The sequence below is a fragment of the Homarus americanus genome, unplaced genomic scaffold (assembly GCF_018991925.1).
Source record: "Homarus americanus isolate GMGI-L3 unplaced genomic scaffold, GMGI_Hamer_2.0 scaffold3532, whole genome shotgun sequence".
Classification (NCBI taxonomy): domain Eukaryota; kingdom Metazoa; phylum Arthropoda; class Malacostraca; order Decapoda; family Nephropidae; genus Homarus; species Homarus americanus.
Window position 1 is genome coordinate 28,169 of NW_024747567.1, and position 17,059 is coordinate 45,227.

General features: G+C 50.1%; 2 protein-coding genes across 2 annotated transcripts; one reads left to right on the forward strand and one right to left on the reverse strand.

Moving 5' to 3' along the window:
* Nucleotides 1-1,988: 1,988 nt before the first annotated feature.
* Nucleotides 1,989-3,803, reverse strand: LOC121879627. The gene is made up of 3 exons (XM_042386291.1): nucleotides 3,752-3,803; nucleotides 3,399-3,578; nucleotides 1,989-3,235 (listed from the first exon to the last, which is right to left on the reverse strand). The coding sequence occupies exons 2-3, from the start codon at nucleotides 3,547-3,549 to the stop codon at nucleotides 3,006-3,008; spliced, it is 381 nt and encodes a 126-aa protein (XP_042242225.1). The 5' UTR covers nucleotides 3,550-3,578; nucleotides 3,752-3,803; the 3' UTR covers nucleotides 1,989-3,005.
* Nucleotides 3,804-5,679: 1,876 nt separating this feature from the next.
* Nucleotides 5,680-13,771, forward strand: LOC121879629 (proline-rich protein 36-like). The gene is made up of 2 exons (XM_042386292.1): nucleotides 5,680-5,691; nucleotides 11,297-13,771. The coding sequence occupies exons 1-2, from the start codon at nucleotides 5,680-5,682 to the stop codon at nucleotides 13,769-13,771; spliced, it is 2,487 nt and encodes an 828-aa protein (XP_042242226.1).
* Nucleotides 13,772-17,059: the final 3,288 nt, after the last annotated feature.

A 17,059-nucleotide genomic window follows, 5' to 3' on the forward strand; every position in this document is an offset into this window, starting at 1 on the left:
AAATTCACTCTAACTCAATTACTGTGTTTGTGTCATGGATATTTACTCCTTCTGCCTTAATCATAGGATATCACCTCTGTCCCCACCTGTAATTATGCATCCAGGTGAACTAGTGACTCAGGTGAGGAATATAAAGTTCAAGTATTTTGGTGAGTTTTGTTTTTCCTGTTTAAATAATAATGTCGAGATTTTTTTAATAAATTGATACGGCGTTGATTCACGTGAGAGGGGGGGGGGCGGGGGTGTTAGTATGAGTTCTGTTGTGAGTATGAGAGATAGTATGAGGGCTTTTGTGAGTATTAGAGGTAGTATGAGGGCTTTTGTGAGTTTGGGAGATATTATGAGGATTTTTGTGAGTATTAGAGGTAGTATGCGGGCTTTTGTGAGTATGAGAGATAGTATGCGGGCTTTTGTGAGTATGAGAGATAGTGTGAGGTCTTTTGTGAGTATGAGAGACGTCACTGTCAGATGGTGTAGTTAGCCCTAGAGCATTTAATGAAGACGTTTAAGGACAGGCCAAGCTAGTAGTGAAAAAATTATTTGATTAAAACACAAATACCAGGCAGCTACATCACACCTTAATAATAATGAAGATGGTGATAATGTTGTGTGATGTAGTAGTCTGCTTCAAATGCTTTAGTTAATTGTAAAGCATTGTATTGCTGATAATTTTCGTTTTTATAGGAAAATATTTCGGTGTGTTCGAGAAAACGTGAGTACATCGGGTAATGGCAGGGGGAACTAAACTCGAGTCATGGCTTACTGAGTTTCACCCTATAACTGTGTGTTTAAGTGGTTAGGGAAACAGTATGGTCCACACAAAAGTCACCAGGCGTCTTGTAAACACTTTTACTGTGCCTGAATCAGATTTTATTTTATAAATTATATCACAAACTTTGGTTAGTAGTGAAGTAATTACGGTATTATTATCGTTTCAGTCATCTAGTGAATTTTAGGATTTTACGTAACCACCGTCCGTGAGAGCTCCTGGGTGTTCGTTTGTTGGTTAGATTACGTTAGGTTAGGTTAGGTTAGGTTAGGTAATTACTAGGGGTGTGGAGCAGTGAAATAAATTATACTTCGGTACTTGTACTTAATCACAATTCCGTATTTTATTGTATTTTATCTTGAGTACAAAGTTGCTAAACATATTTGAAGTACAGTCAAGGAAAGTCTCTTAAACTGATATAATTTCTTTATTAGTACACAAACAAATATTAGAGGAGAGAACCAGAATATGTGTGGATATTACTGTTTGTTATCTTAATTCTTTACTGACACTTTCCACACTCTTGTCTTACTTTACTCTCTTCTCTTGAACCAAAATACATAAGAGAGAGAGAGAGTATCTAGCCCATTCATAATACAGTTTAAATACATATAACTAAAAATTTAATCTGGACTTATTTTTAACATAAAATTTAACACCTGAACATTTTATTCTACAAAATCTGGATTGGATAAGTAATAAGAGCCTTAGGAAATCTAACTATAGTGTATGAAATGTCTCTTATACTGAACACACACACACACATTATATTAAACAACATGGATATATTATTATAGGCACTACAGTTACATATAAGGTTATCATCATTAACCTCTTGTGCTGTAACTAGAGAGCGTCATCATAGCTGGGTTTTTTTACATATTTGGTTTGATTTGGTTACGTTAGATTAAGTTTGGTTGGGTTAAGTACGTTAGGTTACTTCAGGTCAGGTCAAGTTACGTTAAATTAGATTATATTAGATCAGGTCAGGTCAGTTTAGGTTATGTATTTTTTTTCTTTTATAATACAAATTTTACATTCCTAATAAATAAGTTTTTGAACAGCTGACGACATATATTAAAAAATCACTCCAAAATATAAAGTACAGCCACCCACAAAAGTCCTGTCTCGAACCATGAACCCCGAGATTCAGACTCATGAATCCGAAGCATTTGTGGACAAAATAATGTATCAGTGTCTACTGCTTCGGTTCCACGAGTCTGAATCTCGGGGTTCATGGCTCGCTACAGGACTTTTTTGGATGACTTTACAACACAGACACACTTATATATGCAAAGTAAATATGTCTAATTATCTAGATTTTATAGATTATAGACCATATAATACACAGAACAGCAAGGTAGACTGTATAAGTAAATCACACACATTATATATTTTGTAAACAACCAACACCTTATTTAAGCAACAAACACAGTATTCACCATCAGAGTGGGAGACGGGCGGATGAAAGTAAACAGAAACAAGCCAAACAACTTACCATCCACCGTGTCATCATAAACAAACAACAAACATCAGCACAAACAAGGTAAAACAATAATTAAGTTATCTTCAACAGGTAACTTCCATCACTGGCTGAAGAGACACAAAAACTTTACAGATAATCCTAAAGTCATCTTAAGATCATTAACTTTCGATTCAGTAAGTTAATGTGTTAGAATGAGCCTCGTGTTGCTGTAGCTATACTGTTGACCTAACTCAGGTATTAACACCTTCTGTTAACAGGAATATAACATGAATGGCTTCTGTTAATTTTACCTGGTTATTACTGTTATGAGAATATTCCTGTTAACAGTGATAAATATACCTCCATTTACAATCTATTTAGTAAAGAGTAATACATATACCTTCATTTACATGTTAACAATGCCTAAATAAAGACAACAATGTTAATATTATAATAATTTACATTAACACACAAGACAATATTACCAGAGTTGAATGTTTCACTCTCAAACACTCAGGCTTAATGTAACTACCAGTCCAGATGTTGCCACTCCACACTGTTACTACTTCAGACTGTTGCCACTCCACACTGTTACTACTCCAGACTGTTGCCACTCCACACTGTTACTACTCCAGACTGTTGCCACTCCAAACTGTTACTACTTCAGACTGACACACATCCTACCACCACCCCAGTCTTGACACACATACTACCACCATTCCAGACTGGCACACATCCTGCCATTACTCCAGACTTAGACAGACTTACTCACTACCAGTCTAGACCGAGTGGATTAGCCTGACACAGGATGTTGAATATGACAGTATAACTTTTATCATCGAAGAATGACGACTGGAGATAGTAAGGCGAGGCTACTGATCTGTGTGTTGCGACGGTTGCCAGCTGTGTCACGGTGCCTTCCATGTACAGAGTGCCATCTCCCCACTCCAAAGGTGTTCCAGGTGCCCCCGGCCTCACCAAATCCACCCACACGGCCGAATCTGACAGGTGAGAATGTAATATGTCTTAGTGATTATAGGATGAAGTAACTTTTTAGTATCACCTAAGGATTCAACTAACCTAATTTTATCTAACCTAACCTAACCTAACCAACAATAACAGAGGCATCGTATAAGAAGCGTTCACACGACCCCCAAGACATACTGTTAACTTTCAACATGGCGGTGACTGTTTCAAACTGGCGAGCAGTCTTGATGGTGGCGAGGCGGTGCCCAGGTATCTTGGCGCACAGTTCCTTCCCTTGGGTAAATGTTCTTTGATGCTTCGTCACCAGATACAAGTAGTTGTCCTTCATGATCCCGTAGAAGTTGTTTGGCACCGAAGCTGTTTAGAGACAATTTACTGTTTACTGAGTCACAACCTGACAATATATTATTTTATTATATGAAACTTGTTCCAGGACCCGACACTGACCCCCACAACACGGGCTTCTCTACAACACTGATAAACACACAATAATTAACATTAGTATTACGAAAGATTCACCATCAGCTGACCTTCCCAGAAGTAGTAGGTGGCGTCCGGGGTGTCGGTGAGGGTGTGGTTGATGGGTCCATCTCAGACAAGTGGCACTGTACCGTGTTGGCACTTGTATCTGGCACCGCTGCTACCGCCACACACCGCTTGGCAGACCAACACGCCAGGCGACACGTACCTACACGGCCGATAAAACCTTCGTCAGTGTAATGAATAAGTTTATAGATATATCATAGATGGTCTCTGAGCCTCCAGTGTAAGTTGAGGGTTGAACTGAAGGTTAAGTACTTATCTACTTAACATATGTGAAGAAAAACACCACAGGTAAAAGTATCTTTTATAAGTAATGTTCTAAAATTACGCGGCTGATAATGATGATGTATTTTACACCAAAACAATCACAAAACTCATCACAAATTCTCTAATTATTATTTAAAGAGAAAGGTGATTGCAAGTCTTAAATTAATAATACAAAAAATTGGAGAAGATTAAAATATTACTGAATCTCTTCTGAAACAACGTGACGATGACGTAACTCACATGCGTTATCTAAGGTGTAGACACCGTAAAAGTCACCAGCAGACAGAGCCTTGCCCGGTACCACCATAAAGTTACCGAATTTGGTACTGGAGATGTATTGGACGGAGGGCTCACCGGCCATGGCCACTGCCGCCATCCAAGACCCCAACACGGCCATCACTACCAACACCACCATCACCATCCTCACCACCACCATCACCATGTCTCTCCCTGCCATCATGGTACTATGGGTCCTCCCTGTAAATGATGACGTGTTACCCCTGAGGCACACCGGCTGCAACTCTATTAATAAACCGTTTGTTATTATTATTATTATTATTATTATTATTATTATTATTTATTAACAACAACAAATATAGGCGCCATAATATATCAGTGTCCGTCTCCTTTAGTATAATTTATTATTTTTTGTTATTGTATTTTCTTTTTCTCTCGTTCGTTGAGATGAACAAATTTGTAAATGTAATGTAAAGGGTGGAGAATTATATACAGCAGTTACCACAGTCGCTGAGGTAATAGGTAGCTGCCAAACAAGGAGGTATTACCACCTGGGAAGATATTGGAAGCATAATATGTCGTCTAATGGTAGACCCTGATCTGACTTTCTGCCTCATTTACACACAAGTGCGGGGTCTCAATTGTTTCTCTTACCTTGGCAACACAACATACTTATATTGTTCTCACTCTTGATCTTAGCGGTACCCCTCTTGCCTCGCAAGCGAGATGTCACGGGTTCGATTCCCGGGCCAGTGGAAGTTGTTTGGACATACTTCCTAGCCCCCATTAGTCCCTGTTCACCTAGCAGTAAAGTAGGTACCTGTTGTAAGTCGAAAGTTGCGAATTCGTATTCAGGGACAAGTTGTTGGAGCTTCCAATAACTTGATGACATAAACATGACTCTTCGGGCTTCTACGCCCTTGACTCATGAGACATAAAGAGCATGAACTTAATGCTTTCCCTGTTGGGCTCTGTAAACGTTTTGCGCTTCACCTACACAAGGATGTGGGGGTGCCCAATAAAAAAAATTCTTGATCTTTTTATTTTCATTCTGTGTGTGATTATGGTTTCAATTTATTTTTCTCCACCTCCTCCCCCTCCCAGGCGCCGATGTGTGTCGGCGTCCTATGGGCGAGCTAATCCTCATAAAAATAATGTCACTCGAAGTTTATTAATAACGATAGATAATGTGTGTGTGTGTGTGTGTGTGTGTGTGTGTGTGTGTGTGTGTGTGTGTGTGTGTGTGTGGAGGGCAATATTTGGTGCAGGCGGGGCGGCGACAGCGTCTTGTGGAACTAACTCCAATCGTGAGTATAAAGTAAGTGTATCGAGAGAGAGAATAATACAGCTGTAGTGGCTTGAAAGAAGTAAAATTCCCACAGAAATATAAAGAGTTTATAGACGAATATAAATGTTTACAATGGTAAGTCAACTGACCTGAAATTTACACAACAAAAGAATCAGATCGTGAATACTTTTTGGATATAAGTGGAGAGTACAGTTCGTGGTGGTGTGTACATTATACTGTGATTGTGGATCAAGGAGGAAAAAATGTACAAACAGACTTGCGGGTTTGTTCAGCATTTAATATTGATAACTCCTACCACTACTACCACTACTACCACCATTACTACCACTACTACCACCAATACATGACGTTCATTCTCTGGTCCTTCTTGATAGTCATTTAAAAAGACTACTCTCTTTGTCATGTCAGTATTTCCATTTATGTCATTATGCATGTCATATGCCAGATAGGAAAGATTATTATTATTATTATTATTATTATTATTATTATTATTATTATTATTATTGTTATTATTATTATTATTATTATTATTATTATTATTATTATTATTATTATTATTATTATTATTATTATTATTATTATTATTATTATTATTATTATTATTATTATTATTATTATTATTATTATTATTATTATTATTATTATTATTATTATTATTATTATTATTATTATTATTATTATTATTGTTATTGTTATGTTATTATTATTATTATTATTATTATTATTATTATTATTATTATTATTATTATTATTATTATTTATTATTATTATTTATCGAACACTTAGAACCATTATTATTATTATTATTATTATTGTATTATTCAAAGTAAAATATTAGTAACGAAAAATATGACCCACTTATTATCTATGATCACTACCACAACTACTATCACTACCACAACTTCCATTACCTACCACAACTATTATCACTACCACAACTACCATCACCAACCACCATTACCATCACCTTCCAACACTACCATCATCTACAAACTGCTATCACTACCATCACTTACTACTACCCACGCTACCACTACCATCACTTTTTTTTATATTATTGCCTCCAGCCTCCCCCAAAAGCCATTCATGCATCCATTTTTACTAGCTTAAATTAACTATCAAATACATAAGTAGTTATCCTAGCTGTGTTGAATTATGTCAAGCCACAGACCCTGTATGCGGCATTCATTGACTGTTGCCTCATAGTCAATATCTGCAACTGTTGTCAGCTTTGGGGCCAAGCTCTGAGGCAGAGCAAAGCCGACCGAGAACAGTCGACATCTCATCCAGGAACACATCTCATCAGGCTTCAGCAACATAACACCTGCAGGCTTGCTGTACAGTTGGGAGATGCCTCACAGTGCTGGCATGAGAAGCATCATGCACCTGGTCATCACACGCAGGGTTGCGAACAAGAGGGCTGACTGCAGCAGTCAACGTTCTGAATTCTCTCCCCATATGCCCTTATCTTGTCGTTTCGCGTTCCTCCTGTGTGCAGCACATCGAGAAACTGAGATTCTGTTGACATGCGGCCACGGGATAAATATCTGATGTCGAAAATGCTTCAATATTATCCAGAAATCCTCGGCACTGACGTCCAACACGGGCTTCCGTTGTAGATATTTGAAGTCCATGTTGGAAGATCTCACGTCCAATGGAAGGAGAGTCAGTTCCTACCCAGACATCACGGCGAATTTCCTTCAACATATTATTTGTAGGGATCTTTTACTTCGTCATTCCTCATGCATATGAAGCCCCCTTTCTTGCACACCATGGAATGATGAAATATAGGAAGAAACCACACACACGCATTGGGAGGACAAACCTTCCTACTGGCAGGCCGTGTTGCCTTAGAGCAATAGCATCTGTAAATTCTTGTTTTATTAGACTGAGAAAGCATTTGCCCTTATCGGTAACGTAGTTAACCAGTTCAGGGCACCCTACTCCACAAGTTATGGCTGCTTTTGATTTTCTGGTACCTCCAGCAGGTTTTTGCATCTTATCATATTGGCAGTGCTGCATCTGATCTCATGTCTGGATACCGATCATTTGCTTCACTGGTATCCACACACTCCTGTGCATTCTGGGCATTATGTGGTCGTGAGGCTGCCGTGAAGCTTAAGTAATTTGATGTTCGAGGTGGCAACAATCTCCTCTGGATTGATTGGTCCCCATCCTCCCAGTGTCTTGGTGGAAATTGCAAAATGCTACTTTCTGGGGTTAGAATCAGGGTGTTTCACTAATTGAGAATAGGTGACACTGATAACTTCTTCCAGAGGGGTAGAGGAGGGGTCGATAGCATCAAGGATATTGCATCAGGTAGTTCCAACGATGTGACTCATGAGGTGAATGCAGCAAAGGCCGCGTAATATGTTAGCAATCTCAGACAGAACTTGGTTTCACTAACCCGCTCTTCACCTTTCCGCTTCGTGCCTAGGTCTTGAAGTCCGTAGTGCCAATTACTACGCCTAGATGTCTTTGGCATTCCTTAGTTATTATGACCTCACTTCACTTAAATCTCCATTGCCCGTTCATAATGTTCTGGCTTCACGATAAGGAAGAGCTTGCTGGCGTTTGGGTGGTACCCTATTTGTAGACCTCGATGTTTACCTAATTCCCACCACTTTTTTGTTGCCTCCTTTCCTGCTCTGCATAAGGTCATTAGCATATACCCTTGTTTTGACCCCGATTGTTTCCATTTTATTTCTTGTTGGAGCACTGATGGGCCAATGCATACATTGCCATTTCCAACGAGATTTCAATGTTTGTTCCCTCAGTTTGACTGTAGATAGTATCACCTCTTGAAGCCTTGGCTACTATAACAGAGTCTGATGGATTCCTATGCAATTTCTTCAACATACATCGTAAGCTTGGACACTTGATCTTGATGTTTTGTTTGCATTTGTACTTGCTGTTAAGGTATGTTGAATGCGTTTGGAAGCATCCACAGAGAACGGCCTCACAATCACGCTGCTCCGATATCTTGATCTCACTTAGCGTGAATGGCGGCCTCCCGCCAGCCTGGTGGCCCTTACACACTTGTAGGTTCCCTGCTGCTGCCCTGACATCATCCTTTACCACCTCATTATGCATTTTTCAAATGATCCGCCTCAGCACTTCCCCCACCCCTATAGGTCTACAGCGGTTTCTTTTCCAGAGAAATCCGGCGGCAGGTGTCAGGGAACCTGAAATGATAACAAGAAGAGATATAGCTTTTCTTGCAAAGGCGGCATCTTGGTGCAAGATCGCTTGCTATAGGGCCAGCTTGGAATTATGCTGAGGATGACTCTCCAACCGTTTGCATCCAGACCTGAAGGAGCCGCTCCTCCTCAGTCTTCAGTGCCTTACTTCCACCATCTCTCCTGTTATTTTCTCCGAACAGGACAGTATTGGGGATGTAGTTACATTGGAACCTGATGCCTTCGTCTTCGCTTACAGGGATGTTTTCTCTTTCAGTACTACCTACCATCACCTACTACCACCAGTGCCACTACTACCACTGTCGCCTACCACCACCACTACTGCCATGCAGACACACTTTCCCTACTACACTACAATGCTGCCACCACCACCACCACTTCACCTACCCAGCACTACTACCACTACCATCACCTACCTACCATCTGCCACCACCACCACTCACTCCCTTCTCACACCACCACCTACTACCACTACCATCACCTACCACCACCAGTACCACTACTACCACTACCATCGCCTACCACCACCACTACTACCAATTACCATTACCTACCACCACCACTACTACCACTACCATCACCTACCACCACCACCACCACTACCACCATCACCTACCACCGACACTACTACCACTACCATCACCTACCACTACCACTACCATCACCTACCACCACCACTACCACTACTGCATCACCTACCGCCACCACTACTACCACTACCATCACCTACCACTACCACTACTGCCACTGCATCACCTACCACCAACACTACTGCCACTGCCATCACCTACCACCACCACTACTGCCATCACCACCACCAACACTACTGCACATCACCTGCCACCACCACTACTGCCACTGCCATCACCTGCCACCACCACTACTGCCACTACCATCACCTGCCACCACCACTGCTACCACTGCATCACCTGCCACCACTGCCACTGCCACTACACATCACCTACCACCGACACTACTGCCACTGCATCACCTGCCACTGCCACTGCCATCACCTGCCACCACCACCACCACTACCCTACTGCCATCACCTACCACCACCGCTACTGCCACTGCCATCACCTGCCACTGCCACTACTACCACTGCAAACCTACCCGCACACTGCTGCCACTGCAATCCCACCACCGCCACTACGCCATCACCCCACCACACTACTGCAATCACCTGCCACCACCATACTGCCACTGCAAATCACCTGCCGCCGCCACTACTGCCCACTGCAAATCACCGCCACCGCACTGCTGCCACACCATCGCCTACCGCCACTGCTGCTCCACTGCACCATCGCCTGCCACCTGGCACTCTGCCCACCATCGCCTACCACCACCACTGCTACTGCCACTGCCTCCGCCTACCACCGACGCTGCTACCACTGCCATCCAGCTTCCGCCACCACTGCTGTACTGCCAATAAGCCTGCCACCACCACTGCTACGCCGTCACCTCACCGCCACTCCTGCCACCCAAATCACCTGCCACTGCAAATCACCTACCACCACCACTGCTACCGCTGCCATCGCCTGCCACCACCACTCCTGCCACTGCCATCACCTGCCGCCGCCCTACTACTGCCGCTGCAATCACTACCGCCGCCGCACTGCCACCACCATCACCCGCCACTGCCACTGCCGTCACCTGCCACCGCGCTGCTCTCACCGGCTCTGCCACTGCCATCACCTGCTGCCACCACTGCCGCTACTGCCACTGCAGGTTCCCTGCCACCCGCCGCTGCTGCCACCTGCCGTCGCCTGCCACCGCCACCGCCACTGCCACCACTGCCGTCACCTGCCACCACTGCTACCACTGCCGTCGCCTGCACCACCACTGCCGTCGCCTGCCGCCGCCACTGCTGCCGCTGCCCGCCTGCTACCCGCCGCCGCTGCTGCCACCATCTGCTCTGCCTGCCACTACGCCACGCCCTACTGCCACTGCCGTCACCTGCCACTGCCACTGCACAATCACCTGCCGCCAACGCCTGCCGCCGCCGCACCACTGCATCGCCTGCCACTACCACTACTGCCACTGCCATCACCACCAGTACTACCACTGCACACCACCTGCCACCATCACTACCACCACCACCACCACTACCACCACTGCAAATCACCTACCGACACTACTGCCACTTTCACCAAATCGCCTGCCACTGCCGCTCATCGCACCACCACCACCACCACCACTGCCACTGCTGCCTCGCCTGCCACCGCCACCGCTGCCACTGCCATCACCTGCCACCACCACTGCTGCCACTGTCGTCACCTACCGCCGCTGCCATCACCTGCATCAGCTACTACCTGCCATCACCTGCCACCCCACTGCTGCCACTGCCATCACCTATCACCACCACCACTGCTCACCACTACCCATCGCCTGCCGCCACTGCCGTCACCTGCCGCCTCTGCTGCCACTGCAAACCGCCTGCAACCCCACCCCACCACCAAACCCACCCCCCCACCCATCACCTCAGCCAACACTGCTACCACACCGTCACCTGCCACCAGCCACCGCCACTGCCGTCACCTGCGCCACTGCTGCAATCACCTGCCACCACCACACTGCCACTACCGTCGCCTGCCACCGCTACTGCACACCACTCAAAGCCTACCACCGACACTTCTGCCACTGCAAATGCCTGCACCGCCGCTGCCGCTACTGCCACTGCCATCGCCTGCCGCCACCGCTGCTGCCCTGCCATCGCCTGCCGCCGCCACCGCTGCCACTGCACATCGCCTGCCACCGCCACTACTGCCACTGTCACCTACCACCACCGCCGTCACCTACCACCATCTGCTGCTCCACTGCAAATCGCCGCCACCACCGCTGCTGCCGCAAATCTCATACCACCGCCGCCGCTACTATACTTTATCATCGCCTGCCACTGCGTCGCCTGCCGCATCGCACTGCCGCTGCCGTCGCCTGCCACCACCACTGCTGCCACTGCACAGTCGCACCACCGCCACCGCACTGCTGCCACTGCCATCGCCTGCAGCACCACTGCTGCCACCGCCATCGCCTGCCGCCAGCACTGCTGCCACTGCCATCGCCTGCCACCACCACTGCTGCCACTGCCGTCGCCTGCCACAGCCGCTGCTGCCACTGCAAATCACCCCTGCCACCGTCGCCTCACTGCTGCTACCGCTGCAATCACTGCCACCGCACTACTGCCGCCGCATCGCCTGCCGCCACCAGTTACACTACTGCCTGCGTCAGCCTGCCGCCGCCGCTGCCGCCGTTGCCGTTGCCTGCCGCTGCCACTGCTGCCACTGCCGTCACCGCCGCCACCGCCACCACTGCCTGCATCGCCTGCCATAGACGCTCTGCCGCTGCCAATCACCTGCCACTGCCGCTACCGTCGCCCGCCGCCGCCGCCACCACTGCCACTGCTGCAAATGCGCTACCCAAAAGCCGCCATACTGCCACTGCCGTCTGCCTGCCACTGCCACTGCTACCACTGCCATCGCCTACCACCAGCACTGCTGCCACTGCCGTCGCCTGCCGCCCGCCACTGCACCATCACCTGCCACCGCCCCTACCATCACCTACCACCACACTGCTACCGTGCAAATCGCCTGCCACCGCCACTGCTGCCACCGTCGCCTGCCGCCACCGCTACTACTTTTGCCGTCGCCTGCCGCCAGCCACTGCTGCCGCTGCCGTCGCCTGCCGCCGCCGCCGCTGCCGCATGCCGTCGCCTCTGCCGCCGCTGCTGCCGCCGCTGCCGTCGCCTGCCGCCGCCCCGCCGCTGCCATCGCCTGCCGCAGCCGCTGCCTGCCGTCGCCTGCTGCCACTGCAAATCGCCTGCCGCCGCCACCGCCGCACTGCCGCTGCTGCCTAACACCGCACCGCTGCTGCCGCTGCCGTCGCCTGCCGCTGCCGCTGCTGCCGCTCAAATCGCCTGCACCGCCGTCACTGCTGCCGCTGCCGTCACCTGCCACCGCCGCCGCTGCCGTCACCTGCACCGCCTGCTGCCACACCTGCCACCATCACTGCTGCCATTGCACCGTCTCCCGCCACTGCTGCCACTGCACGCCACGCCACCACTGCACCACTGCATCGCCTGCCACTGCCGCTGCGTCACCCTGCCGCCACCGCCACCGCTGCCACTGCCGCATCGCCTGCCGCCGCCACTGCTGCCGCTGCACAATCGCCTGCCACTGCCACTGCTGCCGCTGCCGTCTGCACCAGCACTGCTGCCGCTGACATCACCTGCCGCCGCCGCTGCTGCAAATCGCCTGCCGCCGCCACGTGCCATCGCCTGCCGCCGCCACTGCTGCCGCTGCCGTCGCCTGCCGCCACCTGCTGCCGCTGCCGCCTTACTGCCGCCGCCACTGCTGCCGCTGCAGTCGCTCCGCCGCCACTGCTGCCCACGCCGTCACCTGCCTGCCACTGCCGCACCATCTCCTGCACCCACTTTCTTCTGCCACTGCCGTCACCTACCGCACGACCAGCACTGCCATCACACACCACCACTGCTAGCCACGCCGTCTCTGCCGCACCACACTACCACCACCGCACCCAACCACCACTGCTGCAATTGCAAATCACCTGCCACTGCCGTCACCTGCCACCGCCACTCACCACCGCCGTCGCCTGCCGCCGCGCCAACCCTACCGCTGCCGTCGCCTGCCGCCACCGCTACTGCCGCTGCCGTCGCCTGCCGCCACCACTGCTGCCACAGTCGCTCGCAGGCCTGCCACTGCCGTCGCCTGCCGCCGACACTGCTGCTGCTGCAAGCTCCTTACCTACCACGCCTCGCCACTGCCGTCGCCTGCCGCCGCCACCGCCACTACTCCGCCGCTGCCATGCCTGCCACCGCCACTGCTGCCACTACTGCTCGCATACACGCCACCACCGCCGCAACTGCCGTCACCTGCCAAACCACCGCCACGCAAACGCCTGCCGCCACCACTGCCGTCACCTGCCACCGCCACTGCTGCCGATGCCATCTCCACCACCGCCGCTACTGCCCAAACTAGCACACCACCACCACCACTCCTGCCCACCATCGCCTGCCACTGCCGCCGCTGCCGTCGCCTGCCGACACTCCACGCCTGCAGCCACTCGCACTGCTGCCACTGCATCACTGCCAAAACTTGCCGCTGCTGCTTTTCACCGTGCTGCACCAGTAGTGCTGCCGCTGCAAATCGCCTGCCACATCCGCCGCCACCACCGCCGCTGCCGCCGCTGCCAAATCGCCTTCGCCGACACTACTGCCGCTGCCGTCGCCTGCCACTGCCACTGCAAATCGCCTGCCACCACCACCACCACTGCCACTGCAATCGCCTGCCGCCGCCACTCCTGCCACTGCCATCACCTGCCACCACCATTCTTCCACCGCCGTCACCTGCCACCGCCATCACCTGCCGCCGTCGCTGCTGCCGCTGCCGTCGCCTGCCGCCGCCGCTGCTGCCACCGCCGTGCGCCTGCCACCACTGCTACTGCAAACGCCTGCCGCCACTGCCATCGCCTACCGCAATCACTGCGCCGCTGCAAATCGCGCACCAGCCACTGCTACCCGCTGAAATCGCCTGCCACCGCCATGCTGCCGCCGCAGATGCTATACAGCCACTTTCTGCCTGCCATCGCCTGCCACTGCTGCTGCCACTTAAATCGCCACCACTGCTGCCGCTGCAAATCGCCTGCCGCCGCCACTGCTGCCGCTGCCGTCGCCTGCCGCCGCTCTGCTTCCACCACTGCCGTCCCTGCCGCCAGGCCACCACTGCCGCTGCCCGTCGCCTGCCGCCGCCACTTGCCACTGCTACTACTGCGTAAACCTGCCGCCGCCGCTGCTGCCTTGCTGCCTGCCGCCGCCGCTGCTGCCGCTGCCGTCGCATGCCGCCGCCGCCGCCGCACGCGCGTCACGCCTGCAGCCCACTGCCCTGCAAATCGCCGCCGCTGCCGCTGCCGTCACCGCCGCCACTTCGCGCTGCCGCTACTGCAAATCGCCTGCAGCCGCCACTGCTGCCGCTGCCAAATCGCCTGCGCTGCCGCTGCTGCCGCTGCAAATCGCCGCCGCCACGCTGCTGCCGCTGCCGTCACCTGCCGCCGCCGCTGCACAACGCACCACCGACACTGCTGCAAATCGCCGCCACCATCACTGCTGCCATTGCAAATCGCCTTCCGCCACCGCTGCTGCCGCTGCCGTCACCTGCCGCCGCAGCTGCCACTGCGCAATCACTACCACCGCCAGTGCCACTACTGCCACACCATCGCCTGCCACCACCGCTACTGCCGTTACCGTTACCTGCCACCACCACTACTACCACTACCATCACACTACCACCACCACCACTGCCACCGTCACCTGACCACCAGACACTACTACCACTACCATCACCGCCTGCCACTACCACTGCACCATCACCTGCCACCACCACCACCACTCATCGCCTGCTGCCATCACTACACTACCGCCACCACTGCTGCCACTGCATCACCTACCACCACCACTACTACCACTGCACATCACCTACCACCAACACTTACTGCCGCTGCCAATCACCTGCCACCACCGCCACTGCCATCACCTACCACCACCACTACTACCATCACCTACCATCACTACTACCATTACCATCACCTACCACCCACCACTACTCCACTCCATCATACCGCCACTACCACTACCATCACCTACCACCACTACTACCACTGCATCACCTACCACCAACACTACTACCCTACCATCACCTACCACCACCTACCATCACCTACCACCACCACTACTACCACTGCATCACCTACCACTACCACTACTGCCACTACCATCACCTACCACCCACCACCACTACCACCACTACCATCACCTACCACCATCACTACTACCATTACCATCACCTACCACCACCACTACTACCACTACCATCACCTACCACCACCACTACCACTACATCACCTACCACCAGCACTACTACCACTACAATCCTACCACCACCACCACCACTACCACCACTACCATCACCTACCACCGACACACTACTACCCTCCATCACCTACCACCACTACCATCACCTACTACCACCACTACTACCACTACCATCACCTACCACCACCACTACTACCACTACCATCTCTACCACCCACCACCACCACTACCACCACTCTCACCACCAAACCACTACTACCACTACCATCCTACCACCGCCATCACCTACCACCACCACACTACTACTACCATCACCTACCACCACCACTCACCTACCACTACATCACCTACCACCACCACCACCACTACTACCACTACCATCACCTACCACCACCAGTACTACCACTACCATCACCACCACCACTACCACCACTACCATCACCTACCACCGACACTACTACCACACTGCCACCTACCACCACCACTACCATCACCAACCACCACCACTACTACCACTACCATCACCTACCACCGACACTACTAACACTATCATCACCTACCACCACTACTGCATCACCTACCACCACCACTACTACCATCACCTACCACCACCACTACATCACCTACCACCCACCACTACCACTACCATCACCACAATCCTCACCTGTGTTGTCTGTGAGGTGTGGGTTAATCTCCCTAGCTACAGGACCACAGATTTGATGTGATCGATATGATAATTTTGCTTTTTTGATTTGCTATCTACACACAGTGACTAAGTACCTGAGCTTACTAACCAGGTCACAAGATATCAGGTAAACACAGGTACAACAGGTCACTTGTATCACCTGGAAAGTACGACCGAGTTATCATACCTGAAGAACCTTTACCTATTGACACCTGTGCCACTTTTTGCTGGTCAGGACGGGTGCCAGGTCGCTACTGAATACTACCTGCTGGTCAACCTCAGGGTTTCTCTCGCGCTGGCACCCCATTTTTGTCTAATTGAACAACGCAACGAAAATTGATTGGATCATTATTTATGCTGACATATATAGAATAGCAGCTTCTATACACATAATTGAATGTATGTATGTATGTATGTGAAAGTATGTATGTGTATGTATGTATGTGTGTGTGTATGTATAGTAGGTGATGTGGAAGTGATAGTAGTAGTGATGACCAGATGATAGTGGTAGTATGTGTGATGGTAGGTGATAAACAAGTGGTGAAGCAGCTGTAGTGGTAGGTGATAGTAGTGTGGTAGTAACAGTGTAATTAATTAGTAGTGTGTGATGGTAGGTGATGTAGTGGTGTGATGATAGGTGATAGTGAAATAGTGGTAGGTGATGGTGTGTATGTGTGGGAAAGAGAAAACACAGGTTCCCAAGCGCTTTCGTGT